Source organism: Mercenaria mercenaria, chromosome 2 (assembly GCF_021730395.1).
Source record: "Mercenaria mercenaria strain notata chromosome 2, MADL_Memer_1, whole genome shotgun sequence".
Lineage (NCBI taxonomy): Eukaryota > Metazoa > Mollusca > Bivalvia > Venerida > Veneridae > Mercenaria > Mercenaria mercenaria.
In genome coordinates, this window is record NC_069362.1 from 58,411,145 (window position 1) to 58,430,409 (window position 19,265).

At 36.8% G+C, this 19,265-nt stretch overlaps 1 protein-coding gene across 3 annotated transcripts in view; it reads right to left on the reverse strand.

Moving 5' to 3' along the window:
* Positions 1–2,358: 2,358 nt before the first annotated feature.
* Positions 2,359–19,265, reverse strand: part of LOC123564037 (poly(A)-specific ribonuclease PARN-like) — a 93,563-nt gene continuing 76,656 nt past the window's right edge. For 2 of the 3 annotated variants that reach the window (XM_053536687.1, XM_053536688.1), the window contains 6 exons: positions 15,852–15,938; positions 14,370–14,444; positions 13,159–13,477; positions 12,774–12,874; positions 7,223–7,488; positions 2,359–3,217 (listed from right to left, as the gene is read on the reverse strand). In XM_053536687.1, coding sequence (XP_053392662.1) covers positions 7,238–7,488; positions 12,774–12,874; positions 13,159–13,477; positions 14,370–14,444; positions 15,852–15,938 — 833 coding nt within the window. In that variant the 3' untranslated portion in view covers positions 2,359–3,217; positions 7,223–7,237. The remainder of the gene's footprint in view (positions 3,218–7,222; positions 7,489–12,773; positions 12,875–13,158; positions 13,478–14,369; positions 14,445–15,851; positions 15,939–19,265) is intronic. The other variant, XM_053536689.1, reaches the window with a different exon arrangement.

Below are 19,265 nucleotides of genomic sequence, written 5' to 3' on the forward strand. Positions count from 1 at the left end.
CAACTGACATATCTTCATGTAGTGTTCAATCCTGGTTCACAACACAACTGACATATCTCCATGTAGTGTTCAACTTGGTTCACAACTGACATATCTCCATGTAGTGTTCAACTTGGTTCATAACTGACATATCTCCATGTAGTGTTCAACTTTGTTCACAACTGACATATCTCCATGTAGTGTTCAACTTGGTTCACAACCACAACTGACATATCTCCATGTAGTGTTCAACTTGGTTCACAACTGACATATCTCCATGTAGTGTTCAACCTGGTTCACAACCACAACTGACATATCTCCATGTAGTGTTCAACTTGGTTCACAACTGACATATCTCCATGTAGTGTTCAACTTGGTTTACAACTGACATATCTCCATGTAGTGTTCATCTTGGTTCACAACTGACATATCTCCATGTAGTGTTCAACTTGGTTCACAACTGACATATCTCCATGTAGTGTTCAACTTGGTTCACAACTGACATATCTCCATGTAGTGTTCAACTTGGTTCACAACTGACATATCTCCATGTAGTGTTCAACTTGGTTCATAACTGACATATCTCCATGTAGTGTTCAACTTGGTTCATAAGGCTTAATAAAAAATTCTTTGTTTCCGGTAACATGCTAAAAAAAATTAGGGTAGGTAGGTAGGTCAGAAATCTTTTTTTGGGGGGAATTTTTTTTCGAGACTTTTCAGAAATTTATTTTTGTGTCAAAAAATGAATACAAATAAGGGGGTTATGCCTTTAGAGCATCAGTAGGTTGATTTCTAGCATCACTGACCATGTTCAAAGCATAAAAAGTGCTGTTTTGCAACTTTATGTTAAAAAGTTGAAAAAAATATTCTCCAAGGGCATAAAAACATTTAGGGTCGGGCCAAAAATTTAGGGTAGGTCGGGATACCGGAAACAAACAATTTTTTTTTACACCTAACTGACATATCTCCATGTAGTGTTCAACTTGGTTCATAACTGATATATCTCCATGTAGTGTTGAACTTGGGCCATAACTGACATAATATCTTCATGTAGTGTTCAACTTGGTTTCATAAGCGACTTATCCCCATAAATTATAGTGTTCAACTTGGTTTTGTAACCGACATATCTCCATGTAGTGTTCAACTTTGGTTCATAACAGACATAATATCTTCATGTAGTGTTCAATTTGGTTCATAATTGACATATCTTCATGTAGTGTTCAACTTGGTTTCATAACTGACATATGCCCGTCCTCTTAGCTTAGTAGGGAGAGCGCATATCTACGGATCGCGGGGTCGGGAGTTCAATCCCTGGGCAAAGCAATATTTATTTATTTGGGTTTTACGGCGCACCAACACAGTATAGGTTATATGGCGCCAAACAGGACTACAAGTTTTGGTTCCACATCTCATTTACATCGAAATAAAAACACGAGTTATGGAATCAAAATTTGCATACCTGCTGGAATCACAGAGTTACTGCAAAACCCTATTAGCCGCCTCTTACGATCATGCAAGGGTAAGGCAGTGGCTCCAATTCTTTTCATACACAGATCATCCCAGAACCACATGGGGCGACGAATTTATAAGACATTGTGTCTGACATCATTTGTCCTCCACCTCTGATACATGTGGGGAAGTTGGCAGTTACTTGCAGAGAACAGGTTTGTACTGGTACAGAATCAAGTAACACTGGTCAGGTTAACTGAAGAAGTATATTAAAAATCTCAAATTTAGGGAGTTACAGTGAAGTCGCATTTACTGGAACATTGGGGGAAAAAAAACTTACAAGTTGTTACCATGTTATAAATTTGATTTGCTGCCCAAATATTCTACCTGGTCAGCTCAATAGGTGGATTGAAAGAAATCTGATCTGGAGGATGAAGTTCCAAACCCTGAGTGAGTTCTACATTCTGTGATAACTGACCACATACAATATAGGCGTAGGGTCATTCATTTGTGGGAAGCTGTCAGTTACTTGCTAAGAGCAGGATATCACTAGAAAGGAATAAAGCAACTGACAAGCCGAGGACCAGCTTACCTATCACAAACTTAAGAACACCAAGATGAAAGCCTTAGTCACACATTACAGGCCCGGATCAACAAATATTTGACTGGGGGCACAAGTTTAGAACAAAGGCATCACCAGCGAGGTGCATAGGAGGGGGCAGATAAGCGAGGGAGACCTCTGTCCGTGTTCGGAGGAAGAGTGGGGGTCTACCGCCTGAAAGTTTTTGATATACAGGCCCGCATTATAAGATTAATACTGTTTGTACACTTTTATATGTACACGAGTATTGAAACAAAGACTGTTTAAACCACTGTATGTAAGTGGATTAGTTGCAGAAATGGTGTAAACATAAAAAAAACTTTGGAACGCAGAATTTTGTCAATTTATTCAGTGATTTTTACAAGTGTAACTTAGTATTTACATCCATAAATTTCTTTCACTACAAGTACTAGTGTTTCATAAAGAACAGGATTATCAAGCACAAACTCTTGAATTAAAAACTTAGTTTAGAAAGATAAACTGACAGAAGGGGTCTGATATATGCTCTACAATTTCATCAAGTAAACAACCACATTCTGAATGCATTACCATTGTATTAAATCAGCTGCCAATTTTAACAGGTGTCTTCCATATATTGTTATTTATTCACATTTAGCATACAGTAAATAAATCATGCTTCTACCTCATTTAAGTTAATCAATGTGTAAGCATCATTATACAAATAAAATACTGCAACAGGACAGGACAAAAAATCTCAAAATTTGCATTTCGGAGTTGGAAGTGTATAAAAATCTGTAATGGTCACTATGTTCCAATATTCAAACAAAGGTTTAAACACATCACGTAGAATCCCTGCCATTTTCATTTCTATGACTAGGTAGAGTGAGTGAATGTGCTAAAAATATGTATTTATGCATATGTTGTTGTTATCAACCTTCTTTTAACTACATTGTAGACATGGTAATATGGTGTACACGATGAATAATTTATTCAAAATTTTATTCCTCCTATATAAAACCATTACAAAAAGTCATTCTTATTCTGTCATTTCATTCCCCACTTCCTCCAGATGTTTCGAAATAAAGCCGCAATATCTGCTATAATCTTCCATGTTTGTATGCAGGAAAGGCACAACGCACTTCTACAGTTTCAATGTTAGGGTCGTGAATTGAGGTCAAGTTCACCAATCATCAGGCTCAGGGAAAAATTTGTCTTCCTCTTTCTTGTCTGAAAAATAAAGTAAAAATAGGTAAATATGGTATTTTTGAAAGTATAACTCGAGAACATAGCAGTCAGCTCTGGCCCGTTGTCGGACTAGCCCAAGATTGTGCACATAATCACATTCTGTATAAACCTCAGACTAGTGCTGATGAAAAACTGAAGTTGCTGGAATGTACACATAGTGATATATGTCATTAACTGGGCAGGTACATCAAAAGCAATACGTGACCAAACAATTAAATTCCAATTTTCTAAGGGAACAAAAAGTTTACTTAATTTAAAAAATTCCTACATATTTACTGAGATTTTAATATAAATAAGCAAAACTGAAATTAAAATGTTTTTCAAGTTTGATAGAATGATACCATATTTTACTTTTACAGCAACAACTTTGCTTCGATTTGTTAAAACTAAACAGGAAGAATATTTTATAATTAATGAACCACCTATGGGCGTCATCTCTAAAATTAATCATTCAAAACTGTAAAGGATATATTTCAGCTAGTCAGTTTTTTTATCATCAACCTAGCCTGGGAAGCCGTTGATAATATTTGTGCTTTGTCAGAAGAAAGCATACCTAATATCTATGCATTAAAAATATCACTTAATTTGCGCTAATTAGTGTTAATTGGCATTCATCGAGTTTCTGATATTATCAACGCCTGGGGAAATCTGAAGGAGTTTCCATGTAACTACTGATTATCGATTTTCTATAATTGACATGTGATCATATCTGCGCTTGACTGAATTGAAAACGAGGCAATGCTGCCGAAATTTCGACTATTTTCGTAGATCACTAGGTCTGCATTAAAATAACATCTTGATAGCTATCACGCAAATTTAAGTTTATACTGGCATATTTAAAAGTTGTTACAACTTGCTGGAAAAGCTGTGTGAGGTACAAACTGTATTTGTCTATGGCCCGGAAATGTTCGGAAACCTTCGGAAGTACACGATTCGAATCTGTTTTTTCCCGTGAGAATTCCGTTTCTATTTTTAGCCATGGATTATTGCTTTCAGAAGTTATCATTCTTTATTAAACACCCGCATATTTCGGGTGTAGTATAGGTGGCGCTGCGGTCGGAAAACAGGTTTCCCCAGGCTGTCAATTTGCAGGTAGAAAAAAAAGTTAGAAATTGTCAGACTGGATTCCCAGGCTATCATCAACCTGATTCAGGAATGTTGGTGCAAGAAAGTAACAAACCAGATCTTGATGACCAATGTCTTTAAAAGCTCACTTGATGAGCACTTCATGCTCTGCTGAGATGAACTAAAACTCTAAACTAGAAGATGCTTTTGTAGAAAAGTGCATGTCTCCCCCAAAGCATAGTAGTAATAGGCAAGAAGTCAATAAGGGACAGAAGCGAAAGTCAAAGAGACATTGATGGTTGGCTAAAATAAGGATCATCTACTCGGCATGTCAGATCATCCCATGAAGTTTCAACATTCTGGGTCTAGTGGTTCTCAAGTTATGGATTGGAAATGGTTTTCCATATTCTGGACCCTGTGACCTTGACCTCTGATCGAGTGACCCAAAAATTGATAGGGGTTATCCTCTCTGCATGTCCAATCATCCTATGAAGTTTCAACATTCTGGGTCAAGTGGTTCTCAAGTTATTGATCGGAAATGGTTTTCCATGTTCTGGCCCCTGTGACCTTGACCTTTGATGGATTGACCCTTAAAACGTTAGGGTTCATCTACTCCATAAGCCCTACCATCCTATGAAGTTTGAAAGTTCTAGGTCAAATGGTTCTCCAGTTATTGATCAGAAATAAAGTGTAACAGACGGATGGACGGATGCCCCCCTTTTGATACTTTAGGTGGTCATTCCATTGTTTGAAAACAATAGAATGACCACTTATGGAACAAAAGACTTAAGTGGTTATGGAATGAATACAAAGGATTTCTATTGTCCTAGGCTACATCTCCTACCACCTAAGGTATCAACTGTGTGCTCAGACTGACAGACATGTAAATAAGATGCATGCAAGAAATGTGAATTAGTAGTAACTATTTACACAGGTTGTTGACAGGGGTTATTTAACTAGTTATCTACACCGGTTGTTGACAGGGGATATTTACACCAGTTGTTGACTGGTTATTTATTATTTGCATTTTTTGTTATTGACAGGGAATATTAACACTGGTTGTTTACAGGGGCTATTTACACTGCTTGTTGACAGAGGTTATTTGTTGACAGTGACTATTTATACCGGCTGACAGTGGTTATTTACCCCAGTTGTTGACAGTTGTTTTGTTTTTTTACACCGATTACTGACAGGGGCTATTTACACCAAATACACTGGTTGTAAACAGGTGCTTCTTAAACCTGGTGATGACAAGCGCTATTTACACCAGCTGTTGACAGCAGTTCTTAAGATCAAGAACTATAAGAAGCATAAATCAGAAAGTAAGACATTCAGTCTAAGGTCAAGGGCACATAACTCTGCAATACCTGAACAGACATACACAAGAAGACTTTATGGTTTTAACATCTGCAAAGTTTCATTGGAATCCATCTGAAATTGTACCACAAATATTTTGCAACATACCATCTAGCAGACCAACTACATGATCTTAAACATGACTTCTATATACAAACTAGAGCTGTTTTTGAGAAATGCGCATGTCTCCCACAACTGCCTTATCATCTGAATAGTAAGTCTGTCTTTATATACTGTTTACTCACAGAAAATATACCTTTGATAGTTTTGGAGTAAGTTTTGGAGTAAGCATTTTGGAGTAAGCGGCCTATCGGTAATTCAAAGGCCATTTGGCTAGTTATCGAACTTGGTCGAGGACTAATTGGCAAACACATTTTGTTCAAGTTCGGTGAAGATCGGATGAGAAATGTTCGACTTAAGATTTGTGACAGATGGACGGACACACACACACACACACACACACACACACACACAGACAGGAGTAAATCAATATGTCTCCCACCACACAGTGGTGTGGGAGACATAACTACCTAAACTCCCGGTGGGGCAGGTGGGAAATGGGGTATAAAAAGAGCTCGTAGAACACGAAATGTCCCCCTTTATGCATTCAGTAACTGCACAAGCAACAGAAATTATTTGGTCCCTGTGCACTGGATGTTTGACATACTGACTTCAAATCAATAATTATGGGTCATTAGTGACCTTCGTATCAAATGTGATCTTTGACCAAAGCATTCTCTAGTTATTTAGCAAAAAAAGTTCTACTGTTCTGGGTCAATGTGACCTTGACCTTTGACCTACTGACCTCAAAATCAATAGGGGTCATCTGCTGGTCATGAACATTCTCCCTATCAACTTCCATGATCCTAGGCCCAAGTGTTCTTGAGTTATCGTCCGGGAACGGTTTAACTTTTCTGGGCCACTGTGACCTTGACCTTGAACCTACTGACCTCAAAATCAATAGGGGTCATCTGCTGGTCATGATCAATCTCCCTATCAACTTCCATGATCTTAGGCCCAAGTGTTCTCGAGTTATCATCTGGAAACAGTTTAATTGTTCCAGGTCACTGTGACCTTGAACTTTGACCTACTGGCCTTAATATCAATAGGGGGTCATCTGCTGGTCATGACCAATCTCCCTCTTAAGTTTCGTGATCCTAGGTCCAAGCGTTCTCAAGTTATCATCTGGAAACGGGTTTAACTGTTCCGAGTCACTGTGACCTTGACCTTTGACCTCCTTATCCCAAAATCAATAGGGGTCATCTGCTGGTCATGATCAACCCCCCTATTAACTTTCATGATCCTAGGCCCAAGCATTCTTGAGTTATCATCCAGAAACGGATTGGTCTACGGACCGACCGACCGACATCTGCAAAACAATATACTCCTCCTTCTTCGAAAGGGGGCATAAAAACTAGAAATTCTGTGACTACCTGAATGATTTACATCAGTGATCTATGGTTAATATTAATCTTTGTAAAAAAACAAGTGCCCACAGTTTTTCCATTTTATGTGTATGAAACAAGTGGTGAGATTAGTAAAACAACACCCCACCCCAACAGATACCTCAAAACCAAACCACTAAGTTAATGGAGGAAAATCTTCATCTTTAATAGTAAACTCGGGTTTTTCATTCTTTTCATCTTTTTTCTCATCCTGCTCCCCATTTTTCTTTCCCTTTCTCCAGTTCTTTTTCTTCCCAAATTTGTTATTTGGATGAAAATTTTTCATTCCCTCTAAGTTTCTCCTCCCACTGAAACCTTTCTTTCCATTGTATTTCCCTTTCCCGTCATAATGATGCTGCTCATTGTCTTGGGGGCGCTTCAGTAGAACTGTGTGATACCATTAATATCATTCAGTATAATTATGTATTTTACAGCATTCAGTATAACTGTGTATTTTACAGCATTCAGTATAACTGTATTTTACAGCATTCAGTTTAACTGTGTATTTTACAGCATTCAGTATAACTGAGTGTAATTCAGTATTGTGTATTTTACAGCATTCAGTATAACTGTGTATTTTATAGCATTCACTTTAAACTGTGTAATACAATTTCTATCCTTCAAGTGTAAATGTGTATACCATTTATACCATGGCTTGGAAATTTTTTATTTGGACCAAGCCACTGAGTTTGGACTTTGACAGTGAATCTCTAATAATTCTGGTTGCAATCACTTCTTCTACAATACATTAGTTCAATACTATAGAGAATTTATCGACCTTTCCTGTAACAAACACAGTTTCATGGAAAACTCCATTCATTTAGTTAAGACAGAATGATTACAATATTTAAGTCTAATTAAATCTGTGAATAATCCTATGAAAACATAGAGTGCAACCAAGCAACATAATACCAGACTTGAGTCAGATCATGCGAGATAATGAAATGTGCCACAACCTTCCTGCCCCCTAGCACCTGCATGCTTATGCAGAATTCTATTATAGTAAATTGAATGTTCTCCGTGATCCCGAAAGACCAGAAAATATAACAACACCGAGTCCAAGTCTGCTTGGGAGACTTTTTACAATCTGTACATTACAAATTTAATGTGCAGTGTTGTCACTCAGAAACAGTTAATATCTATAATATGAAAATGATGTACAAAATGTATCGAGTGTTTACATATTTTTGAAGCAAAATGAAATGATTACAGGTCCTTGTTACAGTCACAATGGACATTTTCTGTGAAAATATCACTTGGAAGCATAGAACACAACCGAGCTGTTTGACAAAGTCTGTTCATGAGAAGTAACAAAATGTGGAACACCCATCATGCCCCCCGGCACTGGTATAAGCAGAATTCTAGTACAGTAAACTAAATGTTCTCTGTGACCCCCAAAGGACCAGAAAATATAAAGACAGGTTTGGAATGATCAGAAACCTAGAAAATGGCTAACATTCAGTTAAATCCTCAATGTATGCCCAGAATTACTGAAATTTAGTATCTTTATAAAACCATAAAATATTACTTGTAAGATCTAAATTAATATATTTTGTTCTGCCTTTATGCGTTTGACTGATATAAACAGTGTTACACCTGAAATAGTTGTTTAAATATAAATTTCTGTTCTATAAGTGGGGAGATTTTCTATGTCTGCTTTGTTTTTTGTCTCATAAATACATGAAAGTAAATTAAAATCACCCATGATGGAGTAAACATGTTAAATTTCACAGATAATAATGTAATTAATATATGACTGATGGAAAATGTTTTAACTTAACAGATAATTAAATAATAAACCAACTATTTACAAAAGCTTAAGGTGTTTGTCTACCGCTCAATCAATACACAATGTCAACATAATATGTAAGACAATACATTGATATCGTTTGCATAAATTGATTACCACTTGAAAAAAAACATGTCTGCAACCATTCCCAAAAGTGGAAATACACCTCAGTTATTCAGTGTCATACTGACCGACTTAAAAGATTTATGAAGACCGTGTTTGGTCTATTTTCAGGACAAGATAGCTAACACTTTGAAGTTTAGTCAAACAAATAATTGCTCACCAGTAATCTTTACCATACACAGATTTCCTTGTACCAAACATGTCACGAAGTAACATAAATTTCTTTGTTTTTAATTTAAATATTCTTGAGAAAAAGAACAGTGAAATCATTTAATTTCCTTGGCCAAAGAATTACTGGTTTCTGCACCACAATAACTTCTTCATTTTGGAACTTGAATTCATGAATTTCAAAATTTCTTCAATTTTCAAGGGAAAAAAACCCCAGAAATCTCATGCATTTGTTGATTTTAGAATTTGCAGACTGATTCACAACCACAAAAATCATTTCCCACCCACCCAAAGAACAATAGTGATTTCTCAGTCTTGATAAAACAAGTGAATGAAGTATTGCCATGCAATACAAAGTCCCCTACTGGAAGGAACCTAATTTTCTCTTCTGCAGTATAACATAATGAACTGATACCTGTCAATGATGTATGAACAATATTGTACTATATATACAATAAAATATAACAAAGCAATTGGATTAAAATTTGCATATATAAAAACGTTCAGTTGTTTTCATTTGGAATTTTTTTTTGGCCGATTATACAAAAAGTTATCATAAAAGATATTTATAGTAACAACAAAGTGAAATAAACCCGAAAAAAAAAAAAAAAAAAAAAAAAAAAAAAAAATCTATAAAATATAAGTCCACGAGAAAAACTTTACCAGTAGAGATAGATCAAAATACACCTAAAATTTGGATGTACCGTGCATGTTGTACCACAGAAAAGTGGTCTCAATTTTTCCCTATGGCCAGTAATAAAAAAGTTACAATATAATCTATTTATAGTAACAACAAAGGGACATAATTCTAAAAAAAGTGTGCCTCATAGTGGTGAACATTTCTGCCAAGTTACATCAAAATCCCTCCATGCATGAAGAAGAAATGCTCTGGACAAAGTCATTCTTGAATTTGACCTTTAACCTCTAAGTATGACCTTGACCTTAGACCTAAAGCCGGGGCTTTGCGCACAACATCTTGTCTCATCCAGGGAAATGTTTGTGCCAACTGATATTCAAATCCTGTTTTGCATGACAAAGTTATACACCGGACAGGAAAAAAATCCTATTGACCTTTGATTTCAAAGTGTGACCTTGACCTTTAAGCTAGGGTTCTAGGTGTTGCGCACGACACGTCGTCTCATCATGGGGAACATTTATGCCAAGTAATATTGTAATCCCTTGATGGATGACAAAGTTCTGGACCGGACAGGAAAAAAACCCTATTGACCTTTGGCCTCCAATTGTGACCTTGACCTTTGAGCTAGGGGTCCCGATTTTGCGCATGACATGTTGCCTCATCATTGGGCACATTTGTGCTAAGTAATATCAAAATCCCTTCATGGATGTCAGAGTTATGGACCGGACAGGAAAAAAGCCCTATTGACATTTGACCCCCAATGGTGACCTTGAACTTTGAGCAAGGGCTCCGGCATTTGTGCAGGACATGTTGTCTCATCATGGGGAACATCTGTGCTAAGTAATATTGAAATCCCTTAATGAATGACAGAGTTATGGACCGGACAGGAAACAGACCCTGTTCAATGCCATGTTAACATTTGACTGCTAAGTGTGACCTTGACCTTTGAGCTAGGGGTCTGAAAGTTGTGCAAGACACATCGTCTTATTACGAGGTACAATTGTGCCAACTGATATTAAAATCCCTTCAAAGATAGGAGAATTATGGACCGGACAGGAAAAAAGCCCTGTTGACCTTTGACCTCAAATTGTGACCTTGACCTTTGAGCTAGGGGTGCAGGTTTTGCGCATGACACGTCGTCTCATCATGGGGAACATTTGTGCCAAGTAATATTAAAATCCCTTCATGGATGAAAGAGTTATGGACGGGACACGAAACAGACCCTGTTCATGCCATGTTAACATTTGACTGCTAAGTGTGACCTTGACCTTTGAGCTAGGGGTCTCAAAGTTGTGCATGACACATCATCTTATTATGAGGTACAATTGTGCCAAGTGATATTAAAATCCCTTCATGGATGGGAGAGTTATGGACCGGACAGGAAAAAAGCCCTGTTGACCTTTGACCTCCAATTGTGACCTTGACCTTTAAGCTAGGGGTCCGGGTTTTGCGCATGACACGTCGTCTCATCATGGGGAACATTTGTGCCAAGTAATATTAAAATCCCTTCATGGATAAAAGAGTTATGGACCGGACACGAAATTGCAGACGGACGGAATGACAGAATGACGGAATGACAGAATGACGGAAAAGCGCATTCCTATAGTCCCCGAAACTGGTTTTCAACCAGTAGGGGACTAATAACTGGAAGTTGCATACCAATTACCAAACTAGAGATGCTTTTGAGAAAAGCGCATGTCTCCCACAACTGCCCAATGAAAAATGACTAGTTTCTCTGGATGGTCTAGACGAATGGATCCAATCAGTAATTCAAGGGCCATAATTCAAAAGTGCCTAAGCGGATTTGGCTAGTTATCGAACCTGGCCGAGGTCTTATGGTCAAACACATTTTGTTCAAGTTTGGTGAAGATCCGATGAGAAATGTCCGACTTAGAGTGCAGACAAGCTTAGTGACAGTGCTGCCCAATGAAAAATGACTAGTTTCTCTGGATGGTCTAGACGAATGGATCCATTTTTGGTAATTCAAGGACCATAATTCTGAACTGCCTAGGCCGATTTGGCTAGTTATCAAACTTGGCTGAGCACTTATTGGCAGACACATTTTGTTGAAGTTTGGTGAAGATCGGATGAGAAATGTTCGACTTAGAGTGCAGACAAGCTTTGTGACAAACAGACTGGAGTAAATCAATATGTCTCCCACACCACTGTGTGGTGGGAGACATAATAATTAAGAAGATATCTCCATTAGGAACACCCATATGAAGTCTTCATGCTGTATACTGAGTGATTAAAGAAATCAAAATGAGTCTTGCATCTGCAGCAAGGGCACAATGGGACAACAGATTTATATACTGATCATGACTTTAAATTAGTACTGCTGATATCAAATAGTCTAACAGGAGAACCCCCTCCCTAAACCACTTCATATCAAAGGTGTAAAACATTGAACCAGTAGCACCCTTGCTTGTTGCTAAACATGAAAGGTAAAACTTGGCTTCTTTTGTAACCTTGTTGCCATGGATACCATCAGGAATGGGGTGTTAAAAGAGTGATTATTATAATACATAGATCAATCCTTAAAATAAGTTAGTACACTAAACTATGACAATGAACATGGACCTTAAAATGAAATTAAATGCCTGCTCATTAATAAAGGGCCTAGAAAATGAATTAATTCTCCACTCAATAATTTGTATTTGAGCTTCACCAAGGGATCTATAGCATAAATAAAATAACTTCTCCAATCAGACATTAGGTTATAAGCAAGAAAAATGTTTCCTTGTAAAACACAATATCTAGCAAACACTATACAAAATATTGATTTGAAATTAAAAACCGTCAATGCACATATAAAATAAAGTCTGCAGTTCTAATCTATAAACACCAGATGTGCAATAAGTGTGTCTTGTTCAAACAGGACTGGTAATGGTTGCCATGGTGAGCCTATACAGATGTTTATTATTAAAGAAATGATAATAAATGCGTGACGCGTACCAATTTTTTTTCCTGAACTGTTGATATTCTCAGGCCATTGTAAATTATCATCCTTCTCTGGAGTGGATGTTGGTGTTATTCTGGACTGAAACTCTGGGGCACTGAAATTGTAACCAAAACTTACTTTTATATTTTATCTTTTTGTAAAAAATAAAATAAATCATAATATATAAACATTCAATAGTTAAACAGGACATTGATGTAGGTATTGGTTTGTATTAAAAATATTTCCAGTAACTCCATATATGAGCTACTCTAAAATGTAAAATCACCATATACCTCAGGAGTGCAAATTCATATGCTGCAAAAGTTGAATTCTTTGAAAAGGATATCTTAGCAATTATAAAACATATCTTCAGTAAGTAGGTTACACAAATATACTTACTCCACATTCAATGACTTTGCCTTCTTTTTCCCACTGTCTGTATCTACCACTGGAACACCGTTTTCTGGAGAATGAGGTCTTTTGGTCCCTTTTCTTGCTCCGCCCGACTCTTCACCATCTAGATTTGGCCCACTAGAGGGCACTGTGGTATGGTGACTGTGACTGTGGCTATGTGTACGGTTGTGACCATGTGACTGGTGTTCTGGCTTCTGATTGGTCCATTTGTACTGATTTTTATGTTCTTGTAGAGTGTGATTCTTGTGATCGTTGTATGACATAAGTCTGTACACAGATCCTTTCTTGCATAATGTCTTTAATACTGAAATGATATTTTACAACATGGAAAAGTAGGAGCTTTCAGCATCAGCACTATCTGCAATACTGTGGGCAGATTATAAAATAAAAACATTTTACATTAACCTCTTTGGCAACAAGAGCTGTTTGTATGTAAAACATGTATACCCTGTCCCATTTTCAGACTCGGGATCAATACGACGATAACATTTGACCAACTGTTCCCCAACACATTAGAAGCAATCTAATTATCAGAGGCAATCATCCTATGAAGTTTGCAGACTGTAGGCTAAAGTGTTCTTTAGTGATTGAGCCAGACTCGTTTACAGTCTCATGCCCCCTTTGACCTTGAACATTGACCTAATGACCCCCAAAGTATTAGGGGTGATCATCTGACCACATGTATTCATCCCTTGAAGTCTGAAGGCAGTTAGCAGGCCGAACCGCTCTTTAGTGACACAGCCAAAATTTTTATCAGTCTTGGGTTTACTGTGACCTTGACTTCTGACCTACAGAAACCCCAAAAAATATGGTCATCTAATGACCACAGGCAGTCACCGTATGAAGTTTCACAACTAAAGGCAAACACGAGTTATTGAGCAGAATCTGATTTCAGTCTCAAGGTCACTGCAGCCTTGACCTCTGACCTACTAACCCCAAATTCAATATGGATCATACTGACTTATGAAGTTTCACCACTTCGAGACCCAGCATTCTCTAGTTATTGATCCTAACCAACAGACCGACCATGAGCAAAACAATACACCTAATCATCTTCTAAATAGGGCATTAAAAACAATAAAAAAAACTTCCTATCACTTTAGTAAGATGTGTTATATCCATGCTTAGATTAAAGATATTTATGAAAAATTCCTATATATCTTCAAAGCCATTTATGATGATAGTAAAACTCAGACCTGAACTAGCCACAGACTTGGAATGGAGAGAAACGTAGGCAGACACCTCATCTATCCAACCAATATACACATTTCCTGAAATAACAACAACAACACATATTTAAAGCTCTTAATTTTTCTTCAGAAGTATGTCAAAGTGTACACCACAGAACACTTAAAGCCTCTTACATAATTTGGACAATAGGGACTTCTCAAACACAAATAAAATGGGACAGAAGGCATGAAAATTTAAACATTCTATGCTCAACATGCATTAAATCTTAAAGCAGTTTCCTAATAACTATTTCATTTTTTCTTCTGAAGAGCTTTTTACTGGACAGAATAACTACAGTTTCCCAAAGCTTCTCCCTATTGATCTGAAATATAGGGAGCACTGATACATATATATGACTTTTATTATGTGTTTTATTAAGTACCAAGAGGTTAAAATTCATGAAATTTGAATTTAAATGTACATCTTAACAAAACATTTGTAAATCCTTGTTTTAAAGTTTGAAACTGTGTATGTTTTTTCTTGCAAGCTCACTAAAATTAGGGGTGCGTATCGGTCAAAATGATCGATACGATATTTGTATCGATACAAAATGATCGATATTCGACATATCATATGATATTTTCAAATAGAATAATAACAGAGTACAAGACCATTATAGTAATGCAATATGAACTTTATTACTTGTGTTGATTTATCACTTTTAAGGTCGGTCTATTCTGAGACAAAATCACAGGACTTGGATACATTTTTCTTAAGGAAACAGAGGCAAGCATATTAGAATTGTTGTTTTACCTTTTTTAATGAACTATTTTGAAGAAATAACTAACAGCTGATTCAATATTTCAGAATGGTATCTTTCAAAATGACATGAGCTTTTCAACTCAAACAATAACAAAAACTGTGATAGTCTTTTTGTTATGATCAAGTAGCCAGCAATTAGCGTGTCAACTCTGTCAATTTTGTTGTTCACAGTTTCATCTCTGTTAAAGAAAATACTCGATCTTTAATTAGTATAATAAATTTTGTGATCTATTATTATTTCTTTAATCAAAATACTTTCAAATTTATATGAAATTAATTTTGCTTGAAAGAAAATTAAACCATTCGATCTTTTACGGAACGTAACGGCATTCTTATATTTAGCGGTGACAGTTAGCGCGGAGAGTAGTTTCCCTTTACCAAAATGGCGACCATCGGAAACAAACTTGTTTTGAAATTGGAAAATCGTCTATACCTGTGTATAATCTGCGCGCCAAGGATTCGGGGGTGGTCTCGGGGGTCAAAAAAACTGCGCATTATACATAGGTATCTGCGGTAATGAGGCCATTTACTTTGTAGTTAGCTTTTGATCGATATTTTGATCGATACAGGAACGTTCGATCCGATGTATCGATCGAACCCTGAATACCGGTATTCGATACATATCGAGAACCGGTACGCACCCCTAACTAAAATGTATTACAAATATCAACCACTCTTGGACTTACCAAACTGAGCAAAAAGCAGGCTAATATCTGAACTCTTCCAGTCTTTAGGAAACGTGAGGTGAAATACGTGATCTCTTGATGGACTTACTGAAAATATAATAAACCAGTCAAGACTGAGAATTATCTATCATAAATTCATATTTCCCTGACGCAGAAGCATTTCTAAATGAAGATACCAACAGCAAAGAAATTTGTTTGTTTTGGGTTTAGAGTCGTTTTTCAAAATTATTTAAATTATAGCAGGCAGTCACCTTAAATAGGGTTCCTTGATTCTGTACCAGTATTAACCTGTTCTCCACAAGTAACTGCCAAAGTCTCCACATGAATAAGGGGTGGAGGACAAATAACTTCAGACACATTGTATTCTATCATACTGTCATGGAGAACATACACCTTGTCTGGGATCAAACTCATAACACCATGATCCATAGATATGTGCTCTTCCTTTAGTGCTTAGTGGCCAAGTAACATAGAAGTTGGTACTAAATAAATGTACCTACTTCAGTTGCTTGTGCAAGACTTGATGCAACATTTTTTTTACAATATCAGGACATTGACAAGATTTGTCAAAGAACAATAATAGGCATACCGGTAATTTTGGTAGAAAAGACAACAGAGTTACTGAACCATTGTTGTGCATGTCACATGATCATAGAGAACAGAACTTTAAGTGTGTTAATTTACTGAGGTACCAGCTCACATACAGAAACCTAATTTGTCAGGACAATGACATAAAGGCGAACACCAACAAATTTCTTTTTTATATATTTTTGTTGGTTTTAGAGTCACACCAACACAACTGAGGTTATATCATGATTTTTCCAGGTTTTGTTGGTAGAGGAAGATCCCACAGGTGCCCCTCCAGGCATCGTTTTAGGCAAGGACAGGACCTGGGTAGAACCACCAACATTTTGTAAGCCAACTGGATGTCTTACTCACTTGAAGAATTATACAAGTCAAGTAAGGTTTCAAATCCGCACTATTAACCCTTACCCTGCTATATTTCTATAATGGACTGGTCCATCTTTCAATTTGGACAGTACCATTTATTATTCAAAGGGGTTTGCACTGAAAATTTACTGACTGAATAGCGAACAGTGCAGACCATGATCAGACTGCACGGATGTGCAGGCTGATCTTGGTCTGCACTGGTCGCAAAGGCAGAATCATCTGCCGCCAGCAGGCTAAGGATTAATTAAGGGGCAAGCGATTTGAAGTCAGTGACCTTTACCACATTAGGGTTGCCACTTTGTTGAGAAAATGAAATTCCCTGACTTTTCCCTGATTAAACCGTACATTTCACTGACCAATATCACCATATTTTTTCGGCCTCCTCCTCCCCTACAGCCGTCCAATCCACCCTTTTATATTTATTTTGTTTTAGATATAATAAACTATCATTAAGAAATACCAAAAAGCTTTCCAGTCTTCAAAATTCAAAAGTTAACATAAAATCGAAATTGATTCAAACACATTTAAATTATGTTTATACAAAATTACACCAAAATGTGTGTAGAAATACTTATAAATACTGCTTGAAGACTGCCATAGCCACTGAGCATTTTAAACATCGACCCATGACTTTTCTAAAGTTTCATTTTTGACTGACCATTATCAAGATTTCCCCGACAATTCAATGACCTTGAAAAACAATCATTTTTCCCTGACTTTTCAAGGTAAGCGGCAACCCTGCACATGACCATGGAAGCCCAAACCAAACCATGTTGAATGGGTGCTTCTAACAGCTCAACTTATTCTTCAAGTAGCCAAGCTAAAAATACCAGTTAAGGCAGAATAACAAGAGCTGTCAGTGGACAGCGCGCTCGACTATTCTCAGTGCTTGACAGTATAATATAAGCAATGAGTAAAACTTTAACATAACAATAAGCATATTCGAAAAGGGGCCACAATTCAGTCAAAATGCTTGATAGAGTTGCCTCCTCCTTTTTATAGACTGGGGTCATGATGGTAAACAAGTATGCAAAATTTGAAAGCAATATCTCAATGGACTTTGAAAATATTTGGGGTGGTACGCAAACTTTAACATTTATTCTAAGTCGAAAAGGGGCCATAATTCAGTCAAAATGTTTGATAGAGTTGCCTCCTCCCTTTTACAGACTGGGGTCATGATGGTAAACAAGTATGCAAAATATGAAAGGAATATCTCAATGGACTTTGAAAATATCTGGGGTGGTAGGCAAACTTTAACCTTTATTCTAAGTCAAAAAGGAACCATAATTCAATCAAAATGCTTGATAGAGTTGCCTCCTCCTTTTTACAGACTGGGGTCATGATGGTAAACAAGTAAGCAAAATATGGAAGCAATAACTCAATGGACTTTGAAAATATTTGGGGTGGTAGGCAAACTTTAACATTTATTCTAAGTCGAAAATGGGCCATAATTCAGTCAAAATGCTTGATAGAGTTGCCTCCTCCTTTTTACAGACTGGGGTCATGATGGTAAACAAGTAAGCAAAATATGGAAGCAATATCTCAATGGACTTTGAAAATATTTGGGGTGGTAGGCAAACTTTAACATTTATTCTAAGTCGAAAATGGGCCATAATTCAGTCAAAATGCTTGATAGAGTTGCCTCCTCCTTTTTACAGACTTGGGTCATGATGGTAAACAAGTAAGCAAAATATGGAAGCAATAACTCAATGGACTTTGAAAATATTTGGGGTGGTAGGCAAACTTTAACATTTATTCTAAGTCGAAAAGGGGCCATAATTCAGTCAAAATGTTTGATAGAGTTGCCTCCTCCTTTTTACAGACTGGGGTCATGATGGTAAACAAGTACGCAAAATATGAAAGCAATATCTCAATGGACTTTGAAAATATTTCGAGTGGTACGCAAACTTTAACATTTGTGTGACGCTCACGCTAACACTCACGCCGAAGCCGGGGCGAGTAGGATAGCTCCCCTATTCTTCGAATAGTCGAGCTAAAAAAATCTATTTTGAGGCCAATATACCTATTAAACCCTGTGCAAAAAATAGATTTTTTCTTAAGATTTCTTTCAAGTTTAACAAGATATGAAAAGTGCTAAGTATGCAATGTGCATAATATGCACTTCTTTCCATAGATCATTATAACCCTGGAAAATTTTGGCAATTTTGAACTGCAAAATGCATGAACCTCAATTGTCTAAATAACATGATTTACCACTGTAAAAAAAACTTCTTTATCATCCTCTGCGTAATCAGTATGTTTCAAAAACGCAACACCTTAATTACGCTTGGCAAGTTTACACAAAAGACATTGAAACTATACCCGGCAAAGTGACAACCTTCTGTAGAGGAACGCTAATTAGCCAATTGCACTTTGACATTGTCATGGAATCACTTTAAATAAGCAGGCAGTTTTTAAATAGATGGATTCCTTTTCAACTGATTTGCTCCACATGAATGAAAT